The following is a 19,247-nucleotide window of genomic DNA, read 5'->3' on the forward strand; positions in this document are numbered from 1 at the left end:
CACTTCTGAAACACACACTGATCAGATTGTACCATTTGTAGGCTTTGCCTCAGTCAAATGTGGATCGTTCGACTGCATATAAGACCAGTGATGGGATGTAAATGAGTACATGTTATAAGTACTTGTTCAAATTTAAGTGAGATCAACTAGGGTTTCAATGTTATGCTGCTCTATATTTGGTTGATAATAGGTCCATACTCCTACTTAAAGTTATGAATTTGGGACTTTTTTTTAATGCTCTTCCATTTTAAATTTTGATTACTGTACATGCAAGTCATTTTCTTATTGTGCTCATTTTTTTGTTTACCTATTTCTTGTAAACATTTCCATTTTTTTTTTTTGTGGTATCAGTACTTTTACTTTCAGGAAATGATCCGAGTACTTCTGCCTTCACTTTGTTAGGTTTTAGTTACATTATTTTCTACAAGGTCATTGATTTTTCTGAAACAGTCAGTGTAATAATAAAAGAGGGAACAGTCTGGTTAGTTTGCATTTGAGTTATTAATAGCTCACTGTGTGGTAATACTCCTGTCATCAGTTAATCATTAAGGTTCAAAGCTCCCGTCGTGGGAGTGGAGACTGTCTTTGCTGAACACACCTTGGTGGACAATGTTTTAAGACTTCACAAAAGACTCAAATTCCCCACATTTTATTTTTCACCTGTTAAATATACAACTTTTCTTATACAATCATTGAGTTGGAATAGAAATTTCAAGATGCATACATAAGAAATCACAACAGCATCGAGCATGTTGGAAATATTGTCCTCTGTTTAGTTTCTTCTCTGTTCATATAACATATCTTAAATGGCAGGAAAGAGGTGCTGCATCTTATGCTTCAAGAAAGAGCAATTAAATACATGTCAAACAACAAATACATTCATTTTTACGAAAAAGAAAAGAAAGCATATTTTTGACAGCATTCATTCGTATTGAAATGTTTGGGAGCAATAATCTATATAGAAAACGTAAACAGATTACATTCAAGCAATGTTTTTTTTTTTACTCAGTCCTCCTTCCCCAAAGTCTATATTCAAGTTTCAATGTTATTCGTTTTCTTGAGGCTTTTAACTACTGCTTCCACACACAGATTTTGGCAGTAGTGAGTTGAAGACACTAGGTTTGCGTTAGATGCAGAATTGAAAAACTGGGTAAAAACAGTGCTTTGACTCAGTTCTGTAGAACAAGTCAAACACTTCCAGCAGTGCAAGTGCATCTATATTTTATGAAGTAATCCTACAAGGCAAAGCAAACAGTTTGGGTCTTTCTCCCATACCAGGAACAAACTGTTCCAAATTCTAAAGAAATCACTTTCGATTCTCAAACATACTGAACTACAAATCTGTCAAGTACTTCTTCTTTGGCCATTAGCCCACTGAGAGACCTTGCAAGAGACTACCTTTCTGCCTCCTAACAATAAACAAAGCCCACCTCTGTGGAATATCCGATTATCCAATTAAGTCACCATGGTAACCGCAAACAGCCCCAAGGTGTTTTGCAGACACTGGTGTGCCTCTTCACAAAATGAGGAATGTTTCTCCACCTTACTTCCTACCACTCGAAATATGAGGGCCATATTCATATTCCTCCCTTCAGGAAAGACAAATAAATATCTGTAGCAGGAGTCCTCCCTCCCCCTGGCTTCCTCCCCCCCTACCAAGAGGAGAAAAATGGGCGCTTGCAGTGGAAGGTTTGTGTGAAGGCGTTGCCGAGTGTGACCACACGCCCCTGGCCACCCGAGCGGCTGCGCTCCACCACAACCCGCGGCATCTGCACCAGCTGGATGGGGCTCTTCCCGTCCTTCAGCGCCTGGGTCAGGTTCAACACCTGGTAATAAACAGGGGTTGTCATGTATGACTTAAAGAAAGCAGTTTTCATACCGAGTACAGGTGCATTGGTTGGGTCTGAGAGTGTATGTGAGGTTAAAGGGATAGTTCAAAGAGTATGAGGTACTCATCCATAAACAGTGTGTTATCTACGAGGATGGTGGCCACTTATGCTTTGGAAAGGGCCAACTAAAAGAAAGACCCACCTTAAATATTACATTGATCTAACTGCTTTATTTTCACAACTTTATTTTGCTCAGACAGGCCACAGGGAACTGAAGTCATAAAATATTAAAGCAAACGGACTCCATTGACCAAAACAGTCATTTTTCATGGGAGAACACGAGACTTGCTTCCTACCGCTGCAATGATAAGCTTGTTTGTGTTGTTGTGTGACTTTGGTGAATCAGATCTAACCCCTTTATAAGCACAACATTTGCTCCGTAACACAAAGGTACTCTTGTGTTCTACAGACAACATTGGCTGGCTTTGAACAGCATAGATGACACCTTCAGTTCTCTGTACTGGCTGTCTGACAGCAACATAAGACGGTGAAAATATTCCTAAAATAGCTTACACATGAACTTTAGGTGGCTAAAATGTGTTTTCCTGCCACACCTGTCCATTATAGTTCAGCCTGTTTCTTCAAACTGGGGGAGGGCTACAACTACTGTAGTAATACACTGACTTTGGATAAGTACCTCATACTACCCCACTTAAAAAAATCTAAACTACCCCTTTAAATGACTCTAAAATCAGAAGCCTAGATTACGCTCCACTGATCCAAAAATGACAATTGAATCATAAATCCTAAAAAAAAAAAGAAGAAACATTTTCTTTTAAATCAATTAATCATTTCAGCTCTAGTGGAAATACAAAACAGCATCCTGTATTGTAACCACAAAATCACAACACTGGGTAAAGTACACTAAAACAACAACATCAAAAAAGTGTCTTGACATGTTATCACTATACTTCTATGACACCTTTAGTTGTCCCAAGGAGAGACATAGAAATAGACTGGAGTGGATGGTGAGAAATTGGGTCAAGGCGGGGAGGAATGAAGTCGTTAAAAAACAACCAAAGTGACTGAAAGTAGGGCACAGGAGAGGGGAAGGACAGCAGGAAGGATATTAAAAAAAAGAACGAAATACAGGACACAATGCAGAGAAGCTTTTGAAAAGAATGTCAAAAAGGAACTCACCTGTCCCCTCATTACAGACATCTGTCTCTCAAACATGGTTTTGTCGAAGCCTTTATCCGTCTGAAAGGAAAAAGATGACGAATGTTAGCAGGAGTCCTGTGACAGCGATTTGTATACAGCTGTTAGAGGATCTCAGAGGGTGGACAAGAGGAATATCCTGCGGTGTTCTGTACCTTGAACATCTCATAGAGGTCCTCACAGAGGTCCTGAACAAAGTTCATGTCAGAGATGCGGGACAGCACTAGGTCTCGGGTCTCCTGGGAGAACGCCACCTTAGCCTGGGGGAGCCATGCCCAGTGGAAAGGGTCTGAGGAAACAGTAGATTTTGTTGTTAGCTCTCACAACATCAAATATTTACCAACCCCGCAGTTCAACCTTTCCCTAATCACAAATGTCCATATTTGCAGGGTTTACATTGTCTTTGTTTTGTGATCCACCTACAATTAGCTCTAAGCTAATTCATTACCATGTTAGTCTTTCCAGTTGTAATGCTAAGCTAAGCTAGTGGTCTGATGAAGTGTATTTCCCAATATTCCCCCAAAACGTTTCATCGTACTGATCCTTTTCCTATTACAAACAGCTACAAAATCAAAACAGTAAATCAAAATAAAAGCTGTATCATTATATTTCAAAATTAAAACCATTAATTCTAACAATATTCTTCAAAATGGTTATCAATCATTGTCATTTAAATACGTATTTCAAAATGCTGTGCCCTGTAGTTGTTCTGGGTTTGACATCTTATAGACTTAATGACAAAAGTAGTGAATTCATCATGAAAGTCAATATCTGCTGTTTCCACCGTTATCAGGAAGGACAGTTGTTGACAGGACATGAACGAAGAGAGGAAACAGATCAACGTACAGGCTCTCCACTCGTCCGGGTGTTTGAAGGGGAAGGCCAGGCCGTTGTCGATCGCCGCGATCTTCATGCACGAGTCTGAAGTATTCTCTAGCCACTCTGCATCCTACAGAGAGGGGGGGGTGAAGGATCAGAGAAGTCATTACCAATAACTCTCTGAGGGATTAATGATTCATGACCAGACACGTCATTGATCACAGTCCAGAGGCCTGATTAATTGCCACAGACAAATGACAACCTTTCCTCGTTCATCAAGACATGTCAGGTATTGATTGATGCTGGAGCAGAAGACAGGGCTCTGGCAGGGCTCCACACAGTGATGAGGAGGAGCCAGCTAAGGGTTGTGAGACACATTTTAGCCAAAAGCTGTTGGTTAAAGCCCACAACGTCTATTAATAGCTGTTTATTTTAAATCATGCCAAATCTAAACTGATCAGGACTTATGTAACAGAATCAAAAGGCAGAGCGCTCAGAAAGGATGGTGGATGCAGCGCCTTTACTCAAGGCTGCAGCTTACAACGGCATGCGATCTGTTTGAATAGAAATCAATTGAAATAAAGTGCTCAGAAAAAGGCGCTATGTGGACCAGGCCATTGGACACATTTATAATGTATTCAATACTTCAATACTTTTTTTTGGGACAAAAATAAACAAGATTTAAGGTGGAGCCTGTGTACAATCCCATGCCCTCTATAGCCCACAGAATAAAATAGGGAAGCTTTCATTTATCTATTTTTACACAGGCCTGTAACTTCGACAACATTCCCTGATTAAGGGTTTCTTTAAAATGGTCTTAGTGATGGATATGCTGTAAAAACTGCATGCAAATAAAGATAGAGCTCTGGAAAAAATTAAGAGACCACTGCAGCATTATCAGTTTCTATGGTTTTACTATTTATGCACATTAACAGGTATGTTTTTGAGTTAAATTACATTTTGGTTTTTATTGTGTTCTTTAAACTACTGACAACATTTCACTGGAATGGCTGTTATACATGTAGAGATTGAGATGAGTGGTCTCATATTTTTCTCGGATCTGTAATCCGTTCATTAGGAACATAATGTCTGTGTGACGTACTGTATTCAAGGAAAATCCCTTCTTGGTGCATACTGAGCAACAGTGAGGTTGCTGTTATGGGTGTTTTTTCCGAAGTACACTCGATGCAATTCTAAAAGTGATCCGTCAACAATTAGTTAGCCATTATTTGTCTAAGAGGACTCAAGTCTGCTGTTTGCCCTGCAGTGGGCGCTAATGAAAAGCTCTGGTTCTGGTTGATGTAGCCGGTAAAGTCACTGGGGCTCTGGTTTGTTCCAGACCTGCTATGTCTAAGCTTTTGTTTGTCCATGTTTTCCTCTGCCTATGAACGAGTGAGAGAGCAACACGTAACCAGTGTCTCACGTTGAAAATCTATCAGCATTTCAGCTGTTGAACTGCATGCAGCAGAGTGAGAATTTGTCTAAACACACCCTGAGTTTGTTTTGGTTTAACCTCACCTTTTGTCCCTGTTCTTTCGCTCCTTCTCCTGGCTTCTCATACTTGATCAACCAGTTATCATTTCCTCGATCTTAAGAGAAAGACAAAGATACATTTGGATTTAAAAGGAGTGTAAAGTAAAGTTCATACGTAGGTGGGTGAAAGAGAACAACAAGACAACTGTGGAAATTAATGGATATTCAGATGACGATTGCAATTCAAACGTAGTACAACAGTGAACCTAATGTCAACAATAACAAGTGACTATGTAATGTTAAAGAACACAGAGACAATGACTGTAAAAGGCTTGAATGCAAAAGTAAACTATTCATAAAATATTCAAATTAGCATTACCAGAAATAAGCTATAATCTTTATTTTTAAGTAGGAATGAACTGGTTATGCAACGCTGTGTTTACCCTACAGCCTCACGAGGAAGGTTTTTGGCTTTGTAACTTTTTATTAATTTGGTTTATTTAATGCAAAGGCATACATTATGGAAGGAAAAATAAAGTGTGAGCCAGACCATTATAAAAATTACAGACCGTTAAAGACAGAAATATATCTGAGATTACGGTCAAATTTGTCATTTTTCATAATTGTCCACCAGATTGATACCTTTTCTTATGTTTGGCAAATACAAAACTTCTACAAAAGGTTTCCACTAGAGGCATTGCTGCAGTACTCTGTTTGAAGCAAAGCATCAAAATGAATATTGTTGCAATCATCCCCATACCCCAAATTATTTTTAAAAAGGGCAACTCATTGAAAGTGGAAAATATAGCTAATGTATAAAAAAAGACAGAGAAAATGTTTTTCCTTTAAGGACATAAGAGTTTTTTTTTTAAAGTAAAGCCCAAGGGTTAAGTTTAGTAAACGTTGTGTTTAACTGTCAACACAGACACACCCGCACCTGTGTTTCTGATGACGTAGTCTAACACCACCAGCCGCTCAAACTGCGAGTGCAGCTGCTTCCTGATGTTCTCTGGCAGAGGCTCTGCTTCAAAGCGCCGCAGCCAGTAGTCCGCTTCACGGTGACCCTCCACAAAAAGCTGGAACGAGCCCATCTGCAAACAAACGCACATCCCAACATAAGGAATAAAGACACAGAACATCACAGCTTGTGTGTGGGAGGTTGACAACATGGTACAGTTGTGATGTCATGGAGTTGAAATGTCAGTAGCGTATGACAGTTCAAAAGGAGGCCAGCTTCTCTCTCAAGACATTCTTTTAGTCACATGTTAACAACATCAAATACGGAAAATGCTACAGATCATCAACAAGGCTGTCTCAGAAGAAAAACAGGAAGCCACGCACAACGTTGTTACTCAGGTTTCTGGTTAAATGCTAGAATTGGAGCAGGTGTTCAGCACACTACAAAGGAGATAAGAATACACAATCACGTTCTGGAAAAAAGAACACAGTTTGAAGTGAAGATGACATTTATGATTCCTATGGCCTATTTGTCTAAATAAACCTGTCTTTTGAGGTAACAGAGAGTGTGACACAATCCTTTTACTGTCCTCTGACAGGACTGCAGCAGCAGCTATTTTGAGCCCACAACCCTTCCACTGCATTATGACAAGACAGCAGACCTATGTGTGTGCAAAACAAAACATTAGGACAATAACTGTTTAAACATTTTTTTTAAAGAGGTTAGCATATGTTAGTATGTGTTATACATACTACAATTTCATAATAAGGCCATTGTAAATTAAAAAGAAAGAAATATTGACTTAAACATGGGAATTCTCTAATATGAATTGGTAATTTTCAAGGATGAAAAACATAAATCTGGAATAAACAAACTAAATAAATATTCACCGTATCCAAAGCAGTATGTGGTTTTTATCTAAGTAGGCACATTTTATTGAGATGTCTAGATGATTACAAAAATAGAGTGATTCTGTGTTTAAAATCAAACATTTTTCTTATAGCTACATCCTTTTGCAAGATATCCTTTGTTTGGTTTTGTACTGCAAGCAGGATACACGGCAAGCAGTGGCAAAAACAGGAAAAATGGGAAGGAAACCAGAAGAGGTTTACTACACTTCAGTCTGTGTTGTTTAGTAGAAAGCAGCTAGAAGGTAGGCACTCTGGGTTACCACTCTCTGTTACCTTAGGGGGCAGGCCCACTCTGTGGAAGCGTCGCCCCACCTTGGGGACTTTCTCTAAGGCGTACTTCTTCCCTCTGGATTTGGCTCTGTCGATGGCGCTGTAGTGGAATGTCTCACTGGCCAGATACACCACCTGATGAGAGAAGGAGGCTCAGTTAGCACTGCTGTAGTTGGACCTTGTGACCGCTGCTGTCTAACTTCTCCTACACCCAAGAAGAAGGACAATTCGCACTTTTACACACTGTTGCATTCAAGTGTTTACTGAGGATTCTCTCTGAATGCATGTTCACAGGATTTGTAGAGCTGTTTAAAGTCAATTCCAAGCACTTTTATTTACAAAAACCAGACAAATGTCCTGAATCAGGAAGCTTTTATTATCACGTGTAAAAGTGTTACCATAAACGCAATAGCAAAAATAAAGCTCAGGAGTAGACACAAAAAAGCTTTAATAGTGTGAAATAATATACAGTCTATAAATCATATAAAAACAGTTTACATGTTTGCTGCAGAACAGAAAAAAGCCGATGTCAGTCAATCTAGCTCCAGCAGCTGGTGTCGGACGACAGGAGACAACAAAGAAATGCCACAACCAGATCGTTTCATTTCAAATAATACAATATTTTTGGGTTTAACGACTGAATGTCTAGAAGGAACACCAGATTGAATTGAAAATAATGCATTTTTCAAGGAGTAACAAAGGTACTGTTAAATAAAAGTAAATTCCAAGCTTCAGAGAGTTTGTTCGAAACCTGTTATAGTTCAGTTAAACTAAAAGGACATGTCGCAAATTTATAATCTTACAAAAGAGCCATTACCTTGGTTTTTGGCACTACTCCAAGGCCGAGTTTCATATCAACCAGCGAAGCAGCAGCCTCTGAGAGGTAACCCTGGTTAGGCAACAAGCAGCCTCGGCCGAAACAACACGGACAGCACAGCTAGTGAGAGAGGAGGAGAGAGAGGGACATAAAGAACATTTGAGAAACACGTGGTGTTACATGTCTGCTTATACTCCTTTAAATTGTTTACACACAGATAAAACATGTGACACCATGTACCTTGTGAAAATATTTGGTCCATTTTGGGTTAAGGTGACCGTAAGGTTCCTCCGACTTTGGTTTGAAAACACCAATGACTTTCTGTGGAAGGAAAAATGGCAGAAAATGTTATGACCGTTACAGAAACCACAGGGCCAGACACTTTAAGCTGTTAGAACAGATGTTAATTGACAGAGATGATGCTAACAAGCTACAGATCAATATATTTCCCTGTAATGGAAGTTAAACTTGCTAATGTGATGCTAGGCATGCATGCTTAACGTGAAATATCAATGAAAGCTACGCTGGTTGCATTATTCAGCAAGTGGATTCTTCCTTTTACCTTTACAAATCACCTCAGAACCACAGTAAGCTAAACGCTAAATGCTAGCATATTTGATCGCAAGCAATCATTTCTACTGGCTCGCAAATAAGTTATATAAATATACATTTTAAAGCTATTGATGGCATGATCCTTCATCTGTTCCCCTTCTCATCTGTCAGTGTGACTCTTCAATCCTCTCACCTTCTGCTTTACCCTTTTATTAAAATACATTTTAAAGCTATTTTTAGTCCATGCTGCATACTCCTTCCTCTTCCCCCCTTCTTGTTTATCAGTGTGATTCCCCTGTCCTCTGCTCACCCCTTTCGGGTCTTTGACAAAGTAGCTCCCACTGGAACCCTGGGAAATCCTCTCTGGAAAGACGCCATTCTCGATAGCTTGTTCCGCCCTTTGGATAATATCCGCAAACTCGGGATCCTCGGGGAAATGGTTGAAGTCTCCACTGCCGGTGCCTAGAGAGGGAAAAATAGATTAGATTGATATTCATATTTACACAACAGTTTTTCCTAAAGTATGGAGAAAATGATAATTCGTAATAACCTTCCAAATGCGGTGTCATATAAATGTCATGCAGTTAAATACGTTGGTAATTAAGGGTGGTTAATCAATGGTAACCTGTGTTAGAGCATATACAAAGGACACAATTTCCAAAAAGGACATAACATGTCTTTTTATGTATGAAAAATGTATGATATTTAAAACATGTATGGGTCATTTTGGTAAAAAATAAAATTAGGTTGATTTTGTTTGCTATATTTAGCAGTTCTTTAAAGTCCACACAGGTTTGTAAAAGCTCTTAAACAAATGAGTAGTAAAATCCATCTTCTGCACGTACAAAATGAAACTTGCAAAGATGAATAGATTAGTTGTCAAAAATGAAATTAAGTAAGAAAAAGTATTAATTTTAATATCAAGACATCTTCATCTTCGGCTATGGAAAACACTGATTGTTACTGCTATGGCCCAAAAAGCTAATCGATTAAGAGACTAAATGTTCTTTACAGCCCTATACAACATTTGTTGAAAACAATAATCAAATAATGAACATTTCAATATGCTGGTAAGCCTACATATGGGTCGATATTATCCATCTACTCTTTCTCCTCTATATCCAAAGATAGTGCATTAAAGTGGTGCCAGAGCGATGATACACTTCCTGTTTCATAAGCGGCCGCTGTGTAATGTATTATGTAACATCTTATTTTGCCAACTTTTTATATTTACCCATCTACCAAACATATTAAGCATGATAAATATAAGTTAGCATTGATGTTAGCTTAACATGTGGACCCAGCTTGTGTAATGTTAACACTGTCTACATTAATATACACCCAGAGTTTGAGAGCTGATTCAAGCGACTCGTCAGAAGAAGGGTTTTTCTTTTGCCTTGCAGATCTAACAGAGCTCTCCGCATGTGACTGCTGTCTGATGAGTATTGGGTGCTAATTATTTCTCTGATGGAGGCCCAATCATATGACATGACACGTTCAAGACTGTTCTGCTTCTTCACACAGGAGAACAGTCAGCTGACAGGAGGCTCCATATGCTCTGTATCAGTCACGGTAACGTCACAGTGGGATGCAGGGAGAGATGAAGGGACAGACACAGCGACGAGGGGAGGGGGGGGTGGTCGGAGTAAGGACAAAGGAACCGTGGGACAGTTAACATGCCATTTGTCACAGAGAGATAAGGAGAAGCAAAGATGCCTTTGAAGCTAATTCACATGAAGGTGGGACTGAGAGAGAAGGAAATTAAGAAGAAGGAAGGGGAGAACAGAAGGATGTAGATATGCAAAAATTAAATCAGAGCAGGGCTTTACAGCAATGGTTGCCAGGTTGCTATTGGCAACCATTTTAGGAAAATTGGCAACCACTTTCTGGCCTTTGCTTACCATCAGTGGCAACCACTCGTTAACATATAAAACATAATAGGGAAAACAGAACAAAACTTGCCTCCCAAAATAAATATGTTTTAATATCTGTTGTATTTGGACATTTAAATATCGCTGTTTTTCATTTTTGAGGGAGTAAAAATTACCAGTATTTTGTATACCCAGAAATAAGAGTGGAATTGTTAACTGATTACTGTAAAGAATCGAATAAAACAACACGTTTTTGGGCCAGTCTCACAACCACTTTTAAAAGTGTGGGTTGTGCCCTGAATTAGGGAGATTATTAAAACCTAAGCATTTTGCTAAAAGTCTTTTATAGGTTCTCTTTTAACTAACTGTAGCACTTGATTGCTGAAATGAAAGGTGCAATACAAATATTATTATTATTATTATTAATAAATACAACCGTTAAGTTAAAACAGTACTCTGGTAGCCATGTGGCTGACTTACACCTTACTAAATACATTTGAAATTCCCAAGTGAACAGGTTGACTCTGAATGTATCCATCCACCTTCAAAACCACCAGCCTGGAAATCATCCCCCTAATGCATTTTTTATGTTTTAAAGGTCTGTGCATTTTAAATACGCTTCGAAAAAGTGCCATGGGGCCACCAAAATAATGTTTTATACGTGAGGCTGTGCTGGCATTTTGTGCTCCATTTGGCTCTAGGTAAGCCTAGTTTATATTATGAAATGATTAAATTCATGCCTTAAGGGGGAGCCTGAAAGTAAATAATCTGTAATTAAACTTCCCTCACGTCATCTGACAGTGATTTAACCACACAAGTGAACTATATAGTTAAATATATGTATAGTATATGAACTGACACACACATTAAAACTGCAGCATACATTCACACAATGCTGAGTAGGTTTAAGAGGACATAATATATTATCATTTTCAGTTTAAAATTTCTATTTGTTGACTCTACTGTGATGCGTTTTCATGCTTTATTGTTCAAAAGGCTCTTTATTTTTCTCATACTGCCTGTGATGCAGCACCTCTCTTCCCCTTCGGTCTGAAAAGAGAGCCATGGCGATGTCTCTCGCCCCTAAGCCTATCACATACAATATGTTGAGCACTAGCCAATAAAAGCCTGTTAAATAGTGATGTCATTATGTTACACGAGTAAACAAAGCAGTCCAATTGAAGTGTTTCAGGCAGGAGGGAACTTGGGGATTTTAGCCTTTGCAGACAATTTACAGGAACAAACACCTAATGGATAACAGGAAAAGGAAACCCCAAAAAGCATAATAGGGCCTCTTTAATATTTTTTGTCCATTCTAGTGTTCCAGTTGGACAGATCCACTGGTTTTGTGTCCTTGTTACACCATTTTTACCCAGTATGATAACAGGTTGTTTCCGTGAGTAAGGCCACTATGCAGTCCGCAGCAAACCCCCTGAAGCCGGATGTACAATTTGCACATTATAATTACTAGTAGTTGCTACAGGATGTGTCAAAGTTTATTTTTGTTGGTCTGCAGGGAAACGGATTGCCGTTTAAACAACCTCTGCATGACTTTAATATGGGAATAACATGGTGTCGACACAGACCTAAAGATAGATTGTGATAAAGTGCATCTGATTTACAGCACCAGTTATTTTCTGTATGTAAGACGGAGCTCAGCTGTCACAATATTTTATCTCCATCATTTAATTTCCAACAAAGGATCCAGTGTGTTTATTCAGCTGATGATGGATGTATGCCTGTGCTGATGTTGAAAGTCTATGATGATATTGTCATTGTGCAGGAGGCAGGAGGCAGGACGAGGGAATCTCTCCTATCTTGTTATATTCACCCCACAGAAAGCTGGAGTAGATAGGCCTACACATGCACACTTCCTGTGTCCCAAATCCCCTCCTCATCATCTATATTGGACTTGAAAAGTGTTTGCCCGTTTGTGTGTGTGCTTGCACAAAAGCCTTATGAATATTTAATGTCGGTCTTTCAGAGCGCTCGGTCAGTTAATGGGAAATCGCTGAGCTTTTTCACAGCGGGAATACAGCTCGCTCAGAGCTCCAGGGACCTGCAGAGCAAACAGTGTGTGGCATGTCGCAACACTACAACTCTGAAAAGGCTCACTGCTAATATAAGAACTTAACACACAACTTCAGAGGAAGCTTGAATTCATAATTCATTAGTGCTTGTATAGAAATCAGTGTTTGGACTTTGACATGATTAAACATCTCAATGTATGCAAATGTGTCAATCAAGATTAAATTGATTAGATAAGATAATGTGACATTGCTATGCATGGACAATGGGTTCTGTTGTAAGGAGACAGAAGGAACAGGTGAGCTGAATGCAGTTTGGCAGATTAAATGTAAATGTTAGCTGGATGGTTTAAGGTCACGTGTGCTCAAATTGAACTGCCAAAATGTGCAAAGGGAGTTTGCGTGACATTTTGCGACACAGTACAACGTCTTTCGGGACTGTGCGTTTTAATGCACTGAATAAAAACTGTAATTCTAGACCAGAAGACTATTATTCTGAAAGGTCAGAAGAAACGGGACACTTACACATGCAATTCCAGTCTCTGTGTGTCTACCTCTGGCCTAGATATCTGGCCCCGATAGAGCCCAGTAGATCTCAGCAGAGAGAAAGCAATAGAAGTTTATAAAAAAAGGAAACAAATGCTTCAAAATGGTGTCGCAAGAGGGAAAAATGGTGGGTGGTATGAGGGGGAGCGATGTTGAGTCCAATTAGTAGTTAAATCTGAATATGTGCCGCTTCCATGGTGACTGAATCACCTAGCCTTTGTTTTCTGCTATACCACCTTTTTTCTTTTTATAGTCCAAAAAAATATAGAGCTGCACATATCTAAGACTTAAAAACAAATGATACACAGGCGAGAAAATATATTCTGTTCTGAGGAAGAGCGTAAAAGCCTGAACTAGCTTGTTGTTAGACAGAGAAAGATCATACAATTATAAGTCGGATTTTAGGGAGTTTACGGGAAGGACACTGTAAACTGTACTCGTGGCTGGACTTCTATGTAGTATTGGGTCACCAGATGAAAGTGCCAGCTCATATCACACTACAGGGATGATAACAGCTGCTGATACATCAGCTGAGTGGAAAAACAAACACAGAGTGGACAAACAGGGTACAGACTTCATCTCATTGCAAAGTACACAAGTCTGACGCCTTCAGTGTAATGTATGGATAGTTATAATAACATTCAAAGAGCTGTATTGTTTGTTCAGAAATGCAGTACTTATGAAATGTGCTGGGTCAACAACTTTACACCTTAATTCCATCAATCACCAACTTTGGCTCTGCCAAAACAGGCCTAAGTAGACCCTCCAGGGGCCTCGAGGGCCTCCCGGTGGAGAGCCACAGTTAAGTTAGGGCTCAGTGATGTGAAGATGTTAGGGTCAAATACCTCAATATAGATAATATAACGATATTGTATGGTTAACTTATATTGATTTCAGAAAAATATTTACACAATTGCATTTCCATAAATTGTGATTAGTTTATATAATAAATAAAACCACTAAGAAGAGATCTGAGTCTCATATCACGATATCGATATAATATCGAGATATTGCCCAGTCTTAAGTGAAATGGTTAACACTTCTCAGTAGGCTTGAATGACATCACAACGTTTTAACCACGTCGCATTCACTGCACACCTTACACAGTATAATTTTGCGCTGAACCATATGCGGCAAAAACCTGTGTTCCTTAAGGAGTATGTGTTCCCTGTCCTAACTTAAATGTCTATGTGTGTACTTCCTTTCAGGTATCCAAGGCATTGATCCAAACATTTACCTGGGGAGGCCAGGTTCTCTTTATCCGACGACGAGCTGTGTCTGTCCCGCCTGCTCCGTTTCTGTCGTACACCCCGCGGAGAAGATGAGCTTCCTGCTAGGCACGGTAACAACAACGCCTCTTCGCCGGAACCGTCGGTCTCCAGCTCGGTTAAGAGGCTCTCACAAGAGTCCGTAATACGAACCGCGGCTCCGGGGTTCGCCACATGTCCCAAGCCTATCCCATTCCTGTCAAATAACACCTTCGGAGGGTCTGAGGAGTGAAAGTTACACTCTGAAGAAGGCACCGCTGCTGCCCCGCTGTCAAGCAGCAAGGACTCGCTGGTCTCTGTCTCTGTCGGGTCGCATTCTGACATCATTGTTGCTCAATACATACAATAAATGTACATCTAATTACACTGGCTTCCCTTTCAGCTGTCAGCCGTCCATTTTAAACAAACTCCCTTCTTTCTGCGACTAAATAAACCTTAAATAAATATCCAAAGACAGCAGCCCTCGCTCACCGATGATATGTCCACATAATCCTTCAAGAACAGTCTGCGCCGCTTCCTAGGTGGCTCACTGCGCATGTGCCCCACAAAGAACAGCGTTGGTCAAGGGTTGCCTTCAAGTGCCACCGAAACAGTTAGGCGAACCAGTTTCCTAAAAACAGTTCATTTCAAAGCAATAAACAACACTTAAACATGCAAAACTTTCTTAATAATAAGGTTTGATTTGAAAATGTTGATAGTAAAAGGATAAACGCTTTTTTGAACAGGATGAATTGGATATATTTTTGTAAATGTATCAATGGATTTATTTTCATGGTTTTTTTTTGCCGAAAGATGTTGAAAATATATATAAACATTGTGCTAGAAATGATTCATTTTGGGTTTATTTGGTTTTCTTTCTGAACATTTTTTCAAAATCTTAACACACATTTCTGTAAAATATATTAAGGAGAGGGCCGATGTAAACTTTTTTTGAGGGTTAAACGTCAATTAGCAAAAGACGCTCTATTGTTTTACAAACTGTATTGTCTTACTTAAAAGTCTTCAAGGAGGCACTTGGGGATGAAGATGCTGTTCATTCACCTCACAGCTTTCCGTCCTTTGAAATGTTGTAGTAACTTTTATGGTCACTAGATGTCGACAATGATACACAAATGAAGACAAGTGCAAAGTCAGAGTACAACACAGTGTGACTTTTGCTAAGACATTTTTTTTTTCCTTTTTCTTTGAAATGAAACTTTATAATTAGTTACTTTCCTCCTCATGTTGAATTATTCTTAATAAGAATAATACCTGACGTTACATGAGGCAGTCTCTGAATTAAAGGTATGGACCTGAAATTGGCCTTTGTTTCTTGATTAAGCCACCACTTGGGACGATATAGATAAATGTTTGGATCACTGCAAAGTTCAGAAACCTTGCTTTTCCACACTTATGCAGTTTTGCCCCTCTCTTTTATTCCATATATTTTCTCTCTTTCTTTTCCTTCAGTCCTTCCCAGTACCAGTCAATTACCCAGCACACTTCACTCTCCCTTTAACCCTCAGCCCCTCTCAACCTATAACTCGGCCCCACCACCCGTCTCCCTAATAAGGGGATGCTGAGTGCTGAAACACATGCAAATGAGCAGTCAGCCAGCTGGTATCACACCAGTCATGTGATCTATCAAGGTATGGGGTAAGGGGGTGAAGGAGACATGGAAGGATGAGGGGAGGAGGGGAGGATGAAGGAGAGGATGAAGGAGAGGATGAGAGGGGGACGGACACGTTCAAAGACGTGCTGGAGAGACACAGAGGCATCCCTCTACTAGATGTTAGAATAATCCCATCAGCCCTCTCTCCCTTTGTCCATAATCCCATTCATACCCTTTACTTCTGTAGCCTTCAAGGACAAACACCTGAAATGTCACTTGCCTGATGCATGACACTTTCCTCTTTCCTTATATATATGTGTGTGTGTGTGTGTGTGTGTGTGTGTGTGTGTGTGTGTGTGTGTGTGTGTGTGTGTGTGTGTGTGTGTGTGTGTGTGTGTGTGTGTGTGTGCGTGCATGCGTGCGTGTGTGTGTGTGTCAATGTACTTCACCCACCGCTGGGTGACAAGCCCCTGTAGCAGCCACTGCTACACTGCTTCAGGGGCAGCAGTGTGTGTGTGTGTGTGTGTGTGTGTGTGTGTGTGTGTGTGTGTGTGTGTGTGTGTGTGTGTGTGTGTGTGTGTGTGTGTGTGTGTGTGTGTGTGTGTGTGTGTGTGTGTGTGTGTGTGTGAGAGAGATCCGTCTTTGCCTCACTGTAGCACCCATTCCAGCAGATGCTGCTGGCATAAGATGTGCTTTGGCCTGCCAACAGCAACCACCCTCATCCATTCCTCCTTCCTTCTCCTTCCCCCTGACTTCCTGATGATGAGGGAGAACCCTAGAGTTCCACTCTTCCTTTTTTTTTATGATTGTGTGCGTTGTCTGCAAATACAGTATTTGTTAGTTGGTAAGTGAATACATCCACCCCAAGTGCCCAGATATGAGCATGCAGGTTGCTCCTGATTACAAAGTTCACCTCAGAGACCATCAACAATGTTTTTGACATATTTCAAAATGCATTTATTAATACCGACAGAAAATTAGTTTACATTACAAAAGTGAACAATCACATACACACTGCATCAAGTGGTCACACACATTTATAAATATTTTATTTGTGTAAATGAAAGTGGATGGACAGTTAGATATCTGTCCGTCATTTATATTTATTTATTTAGGCCTACTACACTTTTTTTTTAGTGCCTGTGTTTCTTCAGTCCATGCCGGCTCAGTGTGTGAACGAGCTGCAATGCACCACTGAGACACCGGTCACCTGTTACCTGTCAGGAGAGATTCACACAGAGAAAAGACATTCAGAAATTGCATGAGGGTGCCAGTGTGTGTGTGTGTGTGTGTGTGTGTGTGTGTGTGTGTGTGTGTGTGTGTGTGTGTGTGTGTGTGTGTGTGTGTGTGTGTGTGTGTGTGTTGATGCTCTCAGGAAGGTAGTACCTCTTGGACCAAACATCCTCAGGTAGCAGTGTGAGCAATACGGCTTTTCGTCATACTGAAAAGCAAGAAGGACATACTGTATTTACTGCATCAACCGTGTGATTTATATAATCACTTACTGTTTTTTTTAATGTAATTGCTATATTACGTTTACAGAAATTAAACAATATGTAAAAGTACCTCGGCATGTTGACCTGCTGTGAGCTGTCTCTTGCACTTTTGACACTTGAGACACAGAGGGTGGTAGTCCCTCCCTAAGGACCTCTTCTTCTCACCTGTAGCAGATGAAAATGAGAACTGCATTAATGAGAGGGGATGCACAATTCTAGTAATATATATTTTAATCTTAGCTGGCTAAAACCAGGAACGACACAGTTTTCAATATCTATATTATGGAAATAATAAATCCCAGGATTAGGACTCTATTTAAGCTATTTGATGTGAGGTGAAAGAGAAAACATTCTAAAAATAAGAAAAAACTATATACTATGAGATATTCTCTAAAGCAATCTAATTTTTGTTATCTTTTTATTCATATTTGTATTTAATGTGTCTCTTCTTTTATCCTATTACTTTACATTTCTAAAGCGTAATTGCGTCTTTATTTTCATTATTTTATTTGTATTGATTGATTATTGGACATACAGTTAAATTGTTGTCTTTTTATTTTCTAAGAAGTAACTACAAGAAAGGATCCCAATTATCAAATAAAAAGTATTAAAATGTATTATTATTTTTTATTTAAATGTAAAAGACGGTAGGTATAGGCCGGAATTTGGTGTTGTATAAAAAGAGACAAGGGGGCCGGGGGAAATCAGAGAATTTGAACTAAGCTGGTTCATTACGCGAAGAGCAAAACTATAGCTGTAAAAAAACAAAAACTCTTGAATTATTTGGTTAAAGTACTGTTCAATAATGAGATCTCAGTGATGGGAATAGGACTGCAGCTCAAAGAGACAGAAGGTGGGGAGGAAACCCAGAGAGCAGCTGAAGCTCGTCTGGCTGGACCCACATCCTGTTATCATGGATGTGTGTGCGCACATTTTTGTGTCTGTGTGCTACAGAGAATAGAGCCAGGTATTAGCAAGTAGGCCTCAGAAACCGTTGTGGTACATATACAAATAAATATCAAAGCTTCTTTAAAGTACGTTGACTTGAAGTACAAGCACAGGGGTAACAAATAACATTCACGATATGTCTCTCTTACATTCAGGTGTGTTTGTGCAGCCATCGTTAGCAAAATGAGTTGCACCTGTGTTTGGCAGGTCATAATATCTACAGTCAAACTGCCAGTAATATGAATACATTTGACCTTTTTATTACTAGACCTACCGCTTTGGGACTGTGTGTTTTCTTCTACTAATATCTTTTTAAAATATTTTTCTTTCAGATGAATCAAGTGACTGGAAGAAAATTAGAGATAGTTTTTCAAGGATGTACAGAAAAATAATGCCAGACAGAAGAACTGAGTAAACACTTAAAGAGGTCACACTCACCAAAGTAGACGGGCTTCCCGCAAATTGGACAGTAGCCTACCATGATGCTATGTAATTATTCAACGACGACTGTGTGTGAGTACATATATGCTTCATGAGCATATGTGAGTGTGTGTGTGTGTGAACTGAAAATTGACAGGAAAACCGTTAAACTGCACATATGTCTGCCAGTGCACCAAAACCAGGATGTGGTGGATGAGACGTCACCGGAAGAG

General features: G+C 39.6%; 2 protein-coding genes across 2 annotated transcripts; both read right to left on the minus strand.

Moving 5' to 3' along the window:
• Positions 1–633: 633 nt before the first annotated feature.
• pi4k2b (phosphatidylinositol 4-kinase type 2 beta) lies at positions 634–15,085 on the minus strand. Its single transcript, XM_063883743.1, has 11 exons — positions 14,529–15,085; positions 9,158–9,309; positions 8,536–8,616; positions 8,296–8,415; positions 7,482–7,613; positions 6,277–6,430; positions 5,385–5,455; positions 3,894–3,996; positions 3,203–3,336; positions 3,030–3,089; positions 634–1,826 (listed from the first exon to the last, which is right to left on the minus strand). The coding sequence occupies exons 1-11, from the start codon at positions 14,884–14,886 to the stop codon at positions 1,653–1,655; spliced, it is 1,539 nt and encodes a 512-aa protein (XP_063739813.1). The 5' UTR covers positions 14,887–15,085; the 3' UTR covers positions 634–1,652.
• Positions 15,086–17,076: 1,991 nt separating this feature from the next.
• zgc:195282 (uncharacterized protein LOC100192223 homolog) lies at positions 17,077–19,204 on the minus strand. Its single transcript, XM_063884176.1, has 4 exons — positions 19,033–19,204; positions 17,717–17,811; positions 17,537–17,591; positions 17,077–17,367 (listed from the first exon to the last, which is right to left on the minus strand). Exons 1-4 carry the CDS (start codon positions 19,073–19,075, stop codon positions 17,357–17,359), a joined length of 204 nt encoding a protein of 67 aa, XP_063740246.1. The 5' UTR covers positions 19,076–19,204; the 3' UTR covers positions 17,077–17,356.
• Between the last annotated feature and the right edge of the window lie 43 nt (positions 19,205–19,247).

The sequence above is a fragment of the Eleginops maclovinus genome, chromosome 5 (genome assembly GCF_036324505.1).
Source record: "Eleginops maclovinus isolate JMC-PN-2008 ecotype Puerto Natales chromosome 5, JC_Emac_rtc_rv5, whole genome shotgun sequence".
In the NCBI taxonomy this organism is placed as follows: Eukaryota; Metazoa; Chordata; class Actinopteri; order Perciformes; family Eleginopidae; genus Eleginops; species Eleginops maclovinus.